At 43.2% G+C, this 16,322-nt stretch overlaps 1 protein-coding gene across 1 annotated transcript in view; it reads left to right on the top strand.

Moving 5' to 3' along the window:
* LOC126191574 (uncharacterized) overlaps positions 1-16,322 on the top strand; it is a 48,633-nt gene that overhangs the window by 17,669 nt on the left and 14,642 nt on the right. The window contains exons 2-3 of the mRNA XM_049932502.1: positions 838-984; positions 11,606-11,755. Of these exons, the coding sequence (XP_049788459.1) occupies positions 838-984; positions 11,606-11,755 (297 nt within the window). The remainder of the gene's footprint in view (positions 1-837; positions 985-11,605; positions 11,756-16,322) is intronic.

The following is a 16,322-nucleotide window of genomic DNA, read 5'->3' on the forward strand; positions in this document are numbered from 1 at the left end:
TTCACCAATCCTTAAATTCCTCTAATTATTCATGTAGATAAACATCCACATTATCTGTTGAGTCATTAAATAATTCATTAATGTTCATTACACCATTATTTTTTTATGTAGGGAGACATTTGGTTCAAAATGGCTCTGAGCACTATGGGAGTTAACTTCTGAGGTCATCAGTCCCCTAGAACTTAGAACTACTTAAACCTAACTAACCTAAGGACGTCACACACATCCATGCCCGAGGCAGGATTCGAACCTGCGATGTAGCGGTCGCGCGGTGGGAGACTGAAGCGCCTAGAACCGCTCGGCCACACTGGCCGGCGAGACATTTGGTTTTTGAGCTAAAAGCTCAGCAGCGTATGTATCGAAAGTGGATCTGGCGTATATAAATGCAAAGAGGACGATCTTAGAGTATTTTGCTCGGAAATGTAACGAAATAAAAGTGAGTGTTCATATTCCTCATTTAGGCATTTAGGCGTGTACACTGGTGTCAAGGAAGATACAGCGACCTTTCACTGCCAACCGATCCATTCTTCTACAGAAGTTCTGTCACAAATTACTTTTCCCCCAGGTCGATTCCAAACTTTTCCCTCAGTTACTCGATCAACTATTTCAATCTACAACATTGTGGTTTAGTAGGATATTTCTAAAACTTCACTTCTCATTTTGTCTGAAACGTTTTGTATCTCCAGTCCTTAATTTTTGCACGTAAAGAAAAGCCGTCACAGCACCTCCAAGAGCGCATACTGTCCGCTTCTGCTGACGGTAGGGCGAAGCGCCTTGCTGTGAAACCCGCGGGATGTACGGCAGCGGTTGGTTAGCAGTGCGGGCACCTGTTGGCAGGGCGCGTACGTGGTGCAGCTGCGGTACGTCGACTCCTGCGGGGACGCCGGCTCGCTGGTCGACTTCGACCTCGACGTGGAGGAGAGCGACGGCCGGTCCATCCTCGCGGGAACCTTCACCGTGAGCGAGCGCCTCGAGGACATCACCGTACGTATCTCGGCCAGCGGCCTGCGCCACGCCTCCCGCTAACTTTCCTGTTACAATTTACCGACACTATATAATGTTTCTGAACATGCAAATACCAGCGATAAACTCCCTATAAGAAACCTTATTACACGGATAAGACTCACGCCAATACGGAAACATCGTGGACTGAGACGATCTGGACTCTGGAGACAAGTGATCTGAGCACCCAAATAGACCGTAGAGTCTACAGACCTGATCTCATTTTAAGATTTTCTGGTCACATTAAAAACTTTGACGTACTGGTTTCCTTTTGCATCAGCTTTCTTATGACTGGTTCGACTACTTTCTCTCCTGTGCGCTCCTCTTCATTTGACAGTATTACGGGAAAGATGTCGTGTTTCCCTGATGTCATGCCATGCAGAAGCAAATGAAATCCGATGGGTGTCCAATATGTAAGTTCCCTTATTTTACAAAAAACCAGTGCACACTATTTATCATTTTCAAATAATTTTATTCATTTTGTACAATGCTTCTGTTACTTTTCTAAACAGTCGCTATCTTTTTGCAAGCATTTTTGGCAACGTGACACAACCTTTTCCAAATCATTGTTTTACCATGTTGGGTCCTGTGCTTATAACCAGCTGTTGATGTGACTTTATCATCAGTGTTGAAGTGCTTGCCTCCAAGATGACCCTTGACTTGGGGGAACATGTGAAAAACTTGGGGAAAGATATGGTGAGTATAGGGGATTCGTTGATACTTCCCAGGATGAACCTTCAGAGCTCCGCCTCGGTAGTTCCACCTGTATAATGCCGAGCTTTCTCATGAAGAAAGAGATCTCTGCGTCACGAAAGTTCAGGGCGTTTTCTTTTGATGGAAGCTTAGAGATTTCTACAGACATTACAGTGCCTCGCTACATTCACTTTGGTGTTTCGAGGCAAGTAGTGAAGGATCAAAACCCGCTGACAGTCCCAAAAGATGGTTGCTATAACTTTCTCTACCGACTGTATGACCCTTGCCTTTTCTGGGGCACTCTCGACAGGTTTCTTCCACACCGTGTCCCGACGTTTCGTCCCAGCAGTAGAATGATGCAGCCAGATCTCATCCCCTTTGAACAGCAGATCTCCCTTTCTCTGATGGATTTCAGAAACATTCTGGCCGAATCCACCCGTTTCCGTTTGTGGACATCACTCAGCAAAGTATCATCCATCTTTCACAAACTTTATGGTACTGAAGATGGCCTGCACTGTGGCACGCCTACCCATAGTAAGCCAGCGTGAATGTTGTCAACATTTACCAGTCTAACCCGTCAGCCCTCACATGTCACGAGCACACTTTACTTTGTAGAGAAATAAAATAGGGAAACCTACTTACTCGACAATCTTCGTATAACTCTGTAAATAGTACACATTCCGTAACCATAAAGCAATGGTATTATTATTCAACTCCTTCTTTTGTACTAGAAAGGCGGGCTTAACTGAAAGTAGATCAAAACTGAAGAAATTTCAAAGCGGTAGGAAATTAAGGAGATGGGACATGGATAAGTCAAAAGAACCAGACGCTGATGACAGTGTCAGAGGGAGCATTGGGTACCATTTCACTAGCACAGGGGAAAGGAATACCGCAGAAGACGAATGGTTGCCTTTGAGAGACGAAATAATGAAGGCAGCAGAGGATCAAGTAGGTAAAGAGATAACGCCTAGTGGAAATCGTTGGTATGTCAAAAGATGTTGAATTTAATTGATGAAAGGAGAAAAAATAGAAATGCAGCAAATGAATCAGGAGAAAGGGAACACAAACACATAAAAATTGAGATTGACAGGATGTGCAGAATGGCTAAGAAGAAATAGCTAGAGGGCTAATGTATCGACTTAGAAGCGTATTTCACGTGAGGAAGGATCATTACCGCCTACAGGAAAATTAAGGAGGCCTTTGAAGAAGAAAGAAGTAACTATACGAATATCAAGAGCTCTTATGGAAAATCAGTACAAAGCAAAGAAGGGAAAGCTGAAAGGTAGAAGGGATATACAGAAGATCTATAAAATTATAGAAATGGGGGAGCACATACAATGTAAATACTTTAGAATTAAAGTAGACCACTCACCGAAAAGCAGCAGCGTTCAGCTGTCGACGGGTGCACAAAAGAACGACTTAGAGTAAAATCGCGCATACACATACATACGTGAGAATGCCTCTGTGTGTGAGTCTGTATATCTGTGTAATATGCTCGAGCTCAGTCAAAGGATAACAGCGAAAGTTAACAAATCGTCTTTCATTTGTGTGTGTCTATCAAAAACTCAACGTTTCTGCTTTTCGGTGAGTGGTCTCTTTTTATCCTAAAGTATTTACATTCTGTAACAACGCGGAGAAGACATAAATGAATATGAGATGGGAGATTTGACAAAACCAGAAGAATTTAACAGAGCACAGAAACACCTATCCCAAACAAGGTCCCAGACGACATTCCGTCGAAGCTACAGATTGCCCCGAAAGTACCAGCCATGAAAAAACTATTCCATCTGGTCTGCAAGATGTATGGGACAGGCGAACTACACTCCTGGAAATGGAAAAAAGAACACATTGACACCGGTGTGTCAGACCCACCATACTTGCTCCGGACACTGCGAGAGGGCTGTACAAGCAATGATCACACGCACGGCACAGCGGACACACCAGGAACCGCGGTGTTGGCCGTCGAATGGCGCTAGCTGCGCAGCATTTGTGCACCGCCGCCGTCAGTGTCAGCCAGTTTGCCGTGGCTTACGGAGCTCCATCGCAGTCATTAACACTGGTAGCATGCCGCGACAGCGTGGACGTGAACCGTATGTGCAGTTGACGGACTTTGAGCGAGGGCGTATAGTGGGCATGCGGGAGGCCGGGTGGACGTACCGCCGAATTGCTCAACACGTGGGGCGTGAGGTCTCCACAGTACATCGATGTTGTCGCCAGTGGTCGGCGGAAGGTGCACGTGCCCGTCGACCTGGGACCGGACCGCAGCGACGCACGGATGCACGCCAAGACCGTAGGATCCTACGCAGTGCCGTAGGGGACCGCACCGCCACTTCCCAGCAAATTAGGGACACTGTTGCTCCTGGGGTATCGGCGAGGACCATTCGCAACCGTCTCCATGAAGCTGGGCTACGGTCCCGCACACCGTTAGGCCGTCTTCCGCTCACGCCCCAACATCGTGCAGCCCGCCTCCAGTGGTGTCGCGACAGGCGTGAATGGAGGGACGAATGGAGACGTGTCGTCTTCAGCGATGAGAGTCGCTTCTGCCTTGGTGCCAATGATGGTCGTATGCGTGTTTGGCGCCGTGCAGGTGAGCGCCACAATCAGGACTGCATACGACCGAGGCACACAGGGCCAACACCCGGCATCATGGTGTGGGGAGCGATCTCCTACACTGGCCGTACACCACTGGTGATCGTCGAGGGGACACTGAATAGTGCACGGTACATCCAAACCGTCATCGAACCCATCGTTCTACCATTCCTAGACCGGCAAGGGAACTTGCTGTTCCAACAGGACAATGCACGTCCGCATGTATCCCGTGCCACCCAACGTGCTCTAGACGGTGTAAGTCAACTACCCTGGCCAGCAAGATCTCCGGATCTGTCCCCCATTGAGCATGTTTGGGACTGGATGAAGCGTCGTCTCACGCGGTCTGCACGTCCAGCACGAACGCTGGTCCAACTGAGGCGCCAGGTGGAAATGGCATGGCAAGCCGTTCCACAGGACTACATCCAGCATCTCTACGATCGTCTCCATGGGAGAATAGCAGCCTGCATTGCTGCGAAAGGTGGATATACACTGTACTAGTGCCGACATTGTGCATGCTCTGTTGCCTGTGTCTATGTGCCTGTGGTTCTGTCAGTGTGATCATGTGATCTATCTGACCCCAGGAATGTGTCAATAAAGTTTCCCCTTCCTGGGACAATGAATTCACGGTGTTCTTATTTCAATTTCCAGGAGTGTATTTGTTTAAAAAATCATGTCAGCAAAATACCTACACGAATTCCTTACAGAAGAATGGAGAAACAGCTAGAAGCAGACCTCGGGGAAGATCAGTCTGGATTCCGGAGAAATTAAGGAACGCGCGCAACAATACTGACCATACTAATTATCTTCGAAGATAGATAAAGGAAAGGCAAACATTTTTATACTTAGAGAAAGCTTTTGACAATGTTGACCGGAATACACTGAAATCCTGAAGGTAGCTGGGGCAAAATACAGGAAGTGTAAGGCTATTTACAACTTGTAGAGAAAACAGGCGGCGGTTATAAGAGTCAAGGGGCATGCAAGGAAAGCAATAATTGGGAAGGGATTGAGACAGTGTTGTAGCCTATCCCCAGTGTTATTCAATCTGTACATTAAGCAAGCAGTAAAGAAGACCAAAGAAAAATTTGGAATAGGAAATACGAAGGAGGGAGAAGCTATAAAATACTTGGTCGTTTGCCAATGAGATAGTCATTTCATCAGAGACAGCAAAGGAGTTGGAAGATCAGATGAACGGAATGGACAGCGTCTAGAAAGGAGCATATAAGACACACATTAAAAATGCAAAACGAGGATATGGATAGTAGTCAAGTTAAATCAAATGATTCTGAGGGAATTGATTAGGAAACGAGACACTAGAAATACTAGATGAGTTTTGCCATTTGGGCAGCAAAATAACTGATGATGGCTTAAATATGGCGGATATAGAATGCAGACTGGTAATGAAAAGATAAATTAGTTAACATGAAATATAGGAGATCTTTTCTGGAGATATTTGTTTGGAGCTTAACCATGTATGGAAGTGAAACGTGGCCTACATAACACGTTAGACAAGTAGACAATAGGGGCTTTAGGAATGTGATGCTACAGGAAATAGCTGAAGATTAGATGGGTAGATGACATTACTAATGAAGAGGTACTGAACAGGAGGGGGAGCCAAAAAATTAGTGGTACAATTTGACTAAAAGAAGGGTTTAGTTGACACGACATATTCTGAGACAACATGGGATCACATATTTAGTAGCGGAGGGAGCTGTGGGAAGTGAAAAGAGGGGGGGGGGATGAAAATCGTAGGTGAACACCGTGAGCAGATTGTGAAGTATGTGGGGTGCAGTAGTTACTCAGAGATGAGGCTTGCACAAGACTGAGTATCATGTAGATCTGCATCAAACCAGTCATGGAACTAAAAATCATAATAACAGAAAACCTGCAAAACAACCAAATAGCCCAGTAGGCAAGCTGAAGTTGCCAGAGACAGAAAAAAGGAAAAGACTCAAATGAAGTACGCTTTGGCTTACGTTTGCACGTCTCTTCCAAAACTGTGTTTTCCACTCACTGCCTGCTACCTTTTCTCTTTGTTGATTGGATGTGGTGGATTATTCCACTCAGCAAGCTGAAATGCTATTGGTGTATTTCAGCTGCTAATATCTTCATACATTTGAAGAACATGGCTAAGGAGTATTCGTCTTTCTGTTATTTGAATACAAGTCTGAAGAAGCAAAGATTCTTCTTGTCTGCAATTATGTCAATGCCTTTTATTTTTAAGAACTCTTCTTTTAATCGTGTATCTTGATACACTAAGAGATCAGCTGTTGTAGCAAATTGCATTTCTCGTTTTCCTTACAGCATCCATCGACTCTTGCATAGCTATGGAATCCCATGATTTCTGTACTGAGTTTCTTAAGTGATATGATGACATGTGATATGATGACATCTTAACATATATGTGTGGTAAGAGGTTTTCACCAAGATGTTAATGCTTTAGTATAATTATTTTACGAAATACTTTCGTATTATTGTCAAGTCAGTTATCTCGAAACAAGATAAATACTTTACAACAGGTTGGCCACTACGACCAACAAGCGTCATGGGACGACCACTAACGAACAAAATGAGATTGGAATAAAGAGATATGGATGGCGTCTTTGATTAATAACCCAGACGTTGTCGTGCTCGGGTTCGAAACTCGCCACCAATTATATTTTGATTGATAATCAGCATTGGCAGCCGAAGACTTCCAGCATAAGAAGTCACCCTCATTCTAGAAGTCACCCTCATTCTGCCAACGCCCTTGTCGAAGAGGGCGGAAGAGTGGACAGAGGTTCAGGGCACTCCTTTGTCCTAGGGATGAGAAATTGCCCCTGAAAGCAGAAGAACAAGCAGCTGTCAACGGCATGAGGATGCAGAAGTCAATGGAAACAACCGCAATAAAGACAAATCTCGTACATCTACAGGACATGGAGCCTGTCACTGAAAAACTGCCATGATGATCTCTCCATTGGCAAAAGGTTCCGGGGCAGTCCCCCATTCGGATATCCAGGAAGGGACTGCCAAATAAGGAGCTGGCCATGACAAAAATATTGAATAACCAACGGAAGAACAACGTTCTACGAGCTGAGGCTTGGAATGTCGGAAGTTTGAATGTGATAGGGACGCTAAAAAATCTGAAAAGGGAAATGCAATGGCTCAATCTAGATATAGTCGGGTTCAGTGAAGTAAAATGGAAAGAAGACAAGGATTTCTGGACAGATGAGTATACGGTAGTATAAACAGCAGCAGGAAATGCTATAACGGGTGTAGAATTTGTTGTGAATAGGATGGTATGGCGGAGAGTTTGTTACTGTGAACAGATTAGTGACAGAGTCGCTTTATCAGAATCGACAACAAATCAACACCGACAGCGATAGTTCAGATATACATGCCGACGTCGCAAGCTGAAGATGAAGAGATAGAGAAAGTACATAAGGATATTGAAGGGGTAATACAGCACTTGAAGGGAGATGAAAATCTAATAGTCATGAAGGACTGGGAAGGAGCAAAAGAAAAGGTTACAGAAGAATATGGGCTTGGGACAAGGATTAAGAGAGGAGAAAGACTAATTGAGTTCTGTACTAAATTTCAGTTAATAATAGCTATTACTCTGTTCAAGAATCACGAGAAGAGGAGGTATACTTGGAAAAGCCCGGGTGGAACAGGAAGATTTCTGTTAGATTACGTTATGGTCAGGCAGAGACTCCGAAATCAGATACTGGATTGTAAGGCGCACCCAGCGGTAGACATAGACACAGATCACAATGTAGGAGCGATGAAGAGTAGGCTGAAGTTTAAGAGGTTAGGCAGGAAGAATCAATACGCGAAGAAGTGGGATGCGGAAGTAGTAAGGAATACATGTTGCCGAGGAATGAAATAAGTACGAAGTGTAGGAAAACTAAGACGAAATGGCTGCATGAAAAATGTGAAGAAATTGAGAAAGATATGATGATCGCAAGGACTGACTCAGCATATAGGAAACGCAAAACAACCGCCGGTGAAATTGAAAACATAGGTGGTAGCATTAAGAGTTCAACGGGAACTCCACTGTTAAATGCAGCGGAGAGATGCGAATAGGTGGAAAGAGTACATTGAAGGCCTCTATGATGGGAAGATTTGTCTGATGTGATAGAAGAAGAAACAGGAGTCGATTTAGAAGAGATACGGGATCCTGTATTAGAATCAGAATTTAAGAGAGCTTTAAAGGACTTACGATGAAATAAGACAGAATGGATAGATAACACTCCATCAGAATTCCTAAAATCCTTAAGGGAAGTGGCAACAAAACGACTACTCACGTTGGCGTGCGGAATGTATGAGTCCGGCAATATATCATCTGACTCTCGGAAAAATATCATCCATAGAATTCCGAAGACAGCAACAGATCACAAGGGCAAGAACTATCGTACAGTCAGCTTAACAGCTCATGCATCCAAGTTGCGTAGAAGAATAACGTAAAGAAGAATTGAAACAGAAAATTGAGAGTGTGTTAGATGACGATCGGTTGTGCTTTAGGAAAGGTAAAGGCACCAGAGATGAGTTGCGGTTAATAATGGAAGCAAGACTAAAGAAAAATCAGAACACTTTCATAGGATTTGTTGATCTCTAAAAGCGTTCGACAATGTAATATGGTGCAAGATGTTCGAAATTCTGAGAAAAATAAGGCTAAGCTGTAGGGAGAGACGGGTAATGTACAATATGTACAAGTGCCAAGAGGAAATAATAAGAGTGGACGATCAAGAACGAAATGTTCGGATTAAAAAGGGTGTAAGACAGGGATGTAGTCTTTCGCCTCTACTGTCCAATCTGTACATCGTAAAAGCAATGACGGAAATAAAAGAAAAGTTCAGTTGTGGCTAGCGCAGCGACGTAGGGTGTTGGCGACTGAGGGCAGTTATGTCATTTCTCATATGTCATTATAGCTATTAGGATTAGTATGTTTTTAGGTTGGTTAGTACCTGCAAGTAAATGTGGCAAGAGCAAGCCATTAACGCCTATTTTTCCCTGGGAAAGGGGTCAGGTGTTGCAGCATGGACGTGTGGACGCAAAACGCCTAGTCGATACTGACACGTGTAGGCCACCTAGTGGCGCAGTTACGACAGGTCAGGAAACATCAGGTAGTGAATTACGCGACGTCAAGATTGTTAGACAAAAGGAGGAGCAACTAACACGCTGAAGTGGGGGTATATAAAAGTGCCAATGATCACAGTATCTGGACTTATACTTCTAACATCCTGTGCTGTGTGAGAAGACAAATGCCCTCTTCGACTCTGCTACACTGTTTCATATATCATAATAGCTACGTGGTTAATGAGCAATTTTACTTTCAAGGAAGCAAAATTTCTTCATTTCGTGTAAGAAGTAGACCTCGAATTGCCTTTTTGTAGACTTCATTACATACTAAAAAAATGAATTTCTTTGCACCTACACGTACTCTTGTGCCGTTGCCCTTTCTAACGTCTGATGATTGTTATAACGTCTAAATAAGCGGAAATGTGACAAAGAAGGCGAATTCTAAAATTTACGTAAAAGACAAATGACTAGGATAACACAACCTCACACAATATCAGGCTGACATGTCTACAACAGCCCGTTAGAAGAATTACAAACCTCATATGATATCTGACTTTCAGAAAGCAGTATGGTATGACGTTCCCTGAGTTGTAAAAAAATTCTGTAGCTCTTGTAGCATGATGATACAGGAGTCCTGGAAATCGTGAAAGTTTGGTTTTCGGAGTCTAAATATCAGATGTGTTTGCAAGCAAGATTATGGAATTTCAGGTTCGCCTATTGTGTAAACAAACTCGCCCCAGCACATTTGTGTCATTATCAGTGGGTGTTGTTATTCAGGTCTGTATTATATAAACCACGTTGTAAGCAGTACTAACTGCAGCGAAAATTAGGCGAGGAAATATTTTTTTGCCTATTACAATTACTACCTTATTCTGTATAATGTTAGGTTATGTAGGACATCCTTGACAATATTGTATAGTTTGACGTCTGCAACGAAAAGATATTTTAGTGAGGTTGGTTGACCACTTAGCAAATCTCTTTATCTTTAAACACAATTTTGCTAGGTGAAAGTATTTCGCAGTTATTTACTGTCTATCTCTTGGTTTCCGTCGTCATCTGCATGGCCATCTGCTCCAGAAATACGCACGGAAAAACGCACATTTTTTAAATGAATAACTTGCAAGTTCCAATAAATACTATTTGAAACGTAGGTTACAATTTACAGACTTGAATAATATCGCCCGCTGACGATAGGACAAATGTGCCGAAAGATATTTCAGCACAAGCAGTAGTAGTCGTTTGTGTAATAGGTGGATGTGAATATCCGTAATTAAATCCTGGTCATTTTCCTGGGTACTGTCAACAGTGTCAGTAACTGTAATGTATTCATGATACAATAAGTCTGCCCTTGCTCAGATACGTCCCACACAACCATCACCTTCACCAACAACACCCCCACCTCCGCTAACCATCATCATAATCATTATCACCCATTTGGCATTAAATACTGGATAAAAGTATCATTTACAATTCTCGTGCATTAAGGTCTTCGATGGTGTAATTTGTCCTGCACGTTTTGCAGTGCCGACTATTGACTACATTTAAATCTCCTTCCCTGTCCTTTCACACGACTTGGACTACAGCAAAGTGCTTCGTCGATGTACCTGTCCTCGACTTTCCCGGGCACACACTCTCTTTCTAAGACCTGAAGGGAAACACCAAAGACACGACACATTACCATCTTTAATACGATGCGGGAAGCCACTGGCGTTCAAAAAAGCTTCCAGACGTATCGGAATAGATAAATACAGGGCCTATGTGGTTTTTAAATGAAAGTTATACCTTTCATCCTGCAATATTTTGGGAAGTCCAGGTATTGATGATGGGGGTGGATATTGGTCACGCGCCATTCTCTCCAAACTAGACCACAGAGCCTCAGTAATATTTAGATCTGGTGACTCTGGCGGCACAGTTCATCCTCGTGCTCTCAAAACTAGTGCTGCGTGAACAGGAGCCTCGTGATCTGGGACCACAAATATTGCATCAAGGGCTGTACTTGCAATATAAAGCTTCGATACAGTGAGTCTTGGAACAGCAAACACTTGTTCTATCTCGTTACGGAAGGACCCACCATACGAGCAACAGATATTTGCCATTCGGATGTACTTAACTCCAACACAGTGGACTCACAGCTGCATAGAACACTACTGACACTCACAGCGTGCTGCAGGGCGGTGTGCAGGTGGCGTCGTGCGGTCACACGCAGTGGCGCTACTCGCTCGCTCGTCCATCTTCTGCAGCCACCGCCGGCGCGCTGTTGCAGGGCACCATCAACTGCAGCATCCGCGGCGATGCGGGCTGGCGGGAGAACGCGGTGCAATACCGGATCCGCAACTGGTGCCAGGAGGGCGTCATCCGGCGCATCCTGGCCGCCACCAACCTCACGCTGGAGGAGCAGTGCGCCGTGCCGGCCGTAAGTCCGCTGCGTGCGACCGTAGCCGTCTGGCAGCTCTACAACCCGCGTGCGTCGGGGCAACGCTTTGTGGGTGGAGGGATGTGAATTTCCTTCTCACGTTTTGTACTTGTGTTTCTGTATAGAGCCAAGTGAGACGGCGATTATAGCCTTTGTTACTCTGCTGTGGCTAAGAGTAATTTAGGTAATAGAGGTACAGTGGACCGGAGAATCGCTGTCACTAGATCTCATTTGTTACTAAGAGCTTATTCGAAGCGAAATGAGCTATAGATGACTCTGCACTTACCTCAGGTGCTATACTATGAAATTCTAATCTGCTGCAGGAACAGACGATCTGTCACAATTTCGCGCACTCGGAGTAAAATCCAAAGTGAATCTGGCGACCAAGGTGCTGAGATATGCTGCGTCAGTGCTCTCCCAGAATCTCTGTCTGAAAACTGAAAACAACTGTTATTTCGTTCCACTTGGACAGTGGTTTTGAAACCGGCTTTTTATGGTACAACATACACTTTAAAACAATTACCTATGTCAGTCGCATTTACTTTTGTCCTCGCGCCGTCGTTTTGAAGTGTGCAATGATCTAAATGAGTGTTTCTTTCCCTGAACAACTCACTGTACACACGAATTTATCTTTCACTAAATTTGTGGGGATAAGTTTCAAGAAATATTTATAAATCACAAAAGGAAAGTATTCTGCACCTATAATGACTCCTTTTAATGAGACTGAAGAGAAACTCCAACTAGCATGAACAATAACTTTCTCTCAACATTTTCGTAGCATCATAAAAATTACTTTTTTCGCACTCCTTTCACTTGTAAGTGAAATACTTTCTATTAACAGTGGTTGGAGGAAACTAAATAGTACACTAAACAGTCTCTTAAAGATCATTTCAAATCATGGTTTATCCTTAATCCTCAGTTACAGGGCATGGAGCATCTTGCGATGCCCGTGCTATTAAACTTGAGCGTGTAGCACCAGACTCGAGGGTAGAGGCATATGCGTGTAATGGTTGAAAAGTATTATTACCAACACTCAGCTATCGAACGGTAACTTGTAAATGGTAGTTATGTAATGGACTATAATGCGGACTGATGGTGAATTAAAGCTTGAATAGTCACCTTGAGATGACTGAACATTGGGAGAAACCTCAACAGCTTTCACACACAAATAAATTTTGCAACTCAACAGTCATGTTAACGCCAAAACATAAAACTTCTAATACACAGAATAATGTAGAATAATATTGCAGGAAGTATTGATAAACGTTGTAATGTCAATAAAGTTTGCAATACTACTTGGTTTGTAATGTGCTGAAGGCACGAGAACAGTCTGTACTTTTACTGAAAGTACTTTTCATGAAACTATTACTGCAAGAGTTTAACTGAGCTGATTGCTGTGATTGCAATAGTGAAGAAGTAATGAATTACTCTTCATTGTGTTGAAGGCACTGTGGTGCCTGTAAACTGTACTAATTGAACACAACAATCCATTTTACGGTCTGTTTCCAAATATAAAAATGCAGCCAAGAAATATTATGCTTCCTATCATTGCACTGATGTCACGCCCTTTTTGACAGTTGCCTGAATTAACTGGAAAGGCACATTGCCAATTCTGAATAGTATAAATATTGGCACAATAGCTGTAGTCTTTGATATGCAGCGATGCTGTCTGCTTCTAAATGACCTCGCTGACAGAGTTTGTGTCAAATGATAAGATAACGTTAATTCATCTTTTAGAACCAAATTATTATTCAATAACATAAACTGGAGAAAACTTGGCTGCACAATTTTAAGCAATACTGTCCAAAATCATCTCGTATGTAATGGCGTCTCTGTTCCATCTGATACCAGAACAGGTGTCATATGACGTCTGCCCTTACGAACAGAGGCTCAGGGCAGTCTCTTGGCCTTGGGGTGTGAAACTGCCCCTAAAGGCGGAAGCCGCAGCAGTGATCAACGGCATGAGGATGCAGAAGTCAATGGAAACCTCTGCATTAAAAGCAGACAATGTATATCCACCAGACATGTGGCCTGCAATTGAAAATGTCAAGATTGAATAACCGTAGAAATGAAAACGTTCTACAAGTCGTCACATGGAATATCAGACGTTTGAAAGTGGCAGGTAAGCTAGAAAATTGGAAAAGGGACAGCTAAGGCTCAATCTAGATATAGTGGGGGACAGTAAAGTGAATTGGAATGAGACGAGCATTTCTGGTCGCATGAGTATAGAGTAACATCAACAGCAGCAGAAAATGGTGTAAGGGGAGTAGGAGTCGTTATGAATAGGAAGGTAGGGTAGAGAGTGAGTTACTGTCAACAGTTAAGTGACAGGGTTGTTCTCATCAGAACTGACAGCAAACAAATCCTACAACGATAGTTCAGGTACACATGCCGACGTCGCAAGCAGAAGATGAAGCGCTAGAGAAATTATATGACGATACAGAAATCGTAATTTATCACGTAAAGCGAGGTGAAAGTGCAATACTTAGGGGGACTGTAATACAGTTGTAGGTGAAGGAGTACGAGAAAGGGTTATGGGAGAATACGGGCTTGGTACTAGAAATGACAGAGAAGAATGACTAATCCAGTTCCTCAATAAATTCCATCTAGTAACAGCAAATACCATGTTCAAGAATCACAAGAGGAGGAGATGTTGTTGTTGTTGTGCTCTTCAGTCCTGAGACTGGTTTGATGCAGCTCTCCATGCTACTCTCATACACTAAAGCTGTATGCCCTTGGGAAAAATTACGGCTGTAGTTTCCCCTTGCTTTCAGCCGTTCACAGTACCAGCACAGCAAGGCCATTTTGGTTAGTGTTACAAGGCCAGATCAGTCAATCATCCAGACTGTTGCCCCTGCAACTACTGAAAAGGCTGCTGCCCCTCTTCAGGAACCACACGTTTCTCTGGCCTCTCGACAGATACCCCTCCGTTGTGGTTACACCTACGGTACGGTTATCTGTATCGCTGCGGCACGCAAGCCTCCCAACCAACGGCAAGGTCTATGGTTCATGGGGGAGGGGGGAGGGAAGAAGATATACTTGGACAAAGTGGGAAGATACTGCAAGACTTCAGTTATATTACATCATTCTCAGTTTCTCAGACAGAAATTTCGAAATCAGATACTGGATGGTAGGGCGTACCCAGGAGCAGTTATCGACTCAGATCACAGTTTATTAGTGATGAAGAGTAAACAGAAGTTTAAGAGAATAGTCATGAAGAATCAGTATCCAAGGAACTGGGATACAGAGGTACTGAGGAATGAAGTGACACACTTGAAGTCCTCTAAGGCTATATAGATAGCACCTTAAAGAATAGCTGAAAACAGTCACAGAAGCTAGAACGAATCTGCGAAGAAACCATGGGAAACAAAAGAAACAGTTCAGCTGAACGATGAGAGAAGGAAGTACAAAAATGTTAAGGGAAATTCAGGAATGCAGAAATAAAAGTCGCTGATGAATGAAATCAATATGAATTGCCGGAAGCTAACACGCAATGGCTGCATGAAAAATGTGAAGAAATCGATAAAGAAATGACTGTCAGAAGGGCTGACTCAGGATGTAAAAAAGTCAAAACACCCATCCATGAAATTAAGAACAAGGGTGGTAACATTAAGAGAGGAATGAGAGTTCCACTGTTAAATACAGAGCAGAGAGCAGATAGTTGGAAAGAGTATATTGAGAACCTTTATGGGTGGGAAGATTTGTCTGACGTGATAGAAGAAGAAGAAGCAGAAGTCGGTTTAGAAGAGCTAGGGCATCCTCTATTACAATCAGAATTTGAAAGAGCATTGGATAACTTTATATCTAATAACGTAGAAGAGACATACCATTCCGTCAGAATTTCTAAAATCATTGGGGGAAGTTGCAACAAAACGATTATTCACGATGGTGTGTAGAATGCATTAGCCTGGCGATATACCAACTGACTTTCGGAATAATATTAATCACACAACACCGAAGACAGCAAGAGCTGAAAGTGCGACAACTATCGCACAATCAGCTTAACAGTTCATGTATCCAAGATGCCGACAAGACTAATGTACAGAAGAATGGAAAAGACAATTGAGGATTTCTTAGATGACTATCAGTTTGACTTTAAGAAAGGTAAAGGCACCGGAGAGACAGTCCTGACGTTGCAGTTGATAATGCAGGCAAGACCAAAACAATCAAGACACGTTCATACGATCTGTCTACTTGGAGAACGCTTTCGACAATGTCAAATGGTGCAAGAAGTTCGAAATTCTGAGGAAAGTAATGGTAAGCTATAGGGAGAGAGACAAGTAATATACAAAATGGACAAGAGCCAAGAGGGAATAATAAGAGTGGACGACCAAGAACGAAGAGCTCGGATTGAAGAAGATGTAAACAGGGATGTACTCGTAGTCTTTCGCCTTCACTGTTCAATCCCTACATCGAATAATCAATTGCGGAAATAAAAGACAGGTTCAAGAGTAGAAGTAAAATTCAAGGTGAAAACATATGAATGAGATGATTCGCTGATGACATTGCTATACTCAGTGAAGCATAATTATAGGATGTGCTGAATGGAATGAACAGTCCAATGACT

This window comes from Schistocerca cancellata, chromosome 6, assembly GCF_023864275.1.
Source record: "Schistocerca cancellata isolate TAMUIC-IGC-003103 chromosome 6, iqSchCanc2.1, whole genome shotgun sequence".
NCBI classification, from domain to species: domain Eukaryota; kingdom Metazoa; phylum Arthropoda; class Insecta; order Orthoptera; family Acrididae; genus Schistocerca; species Schistocerca cancellata.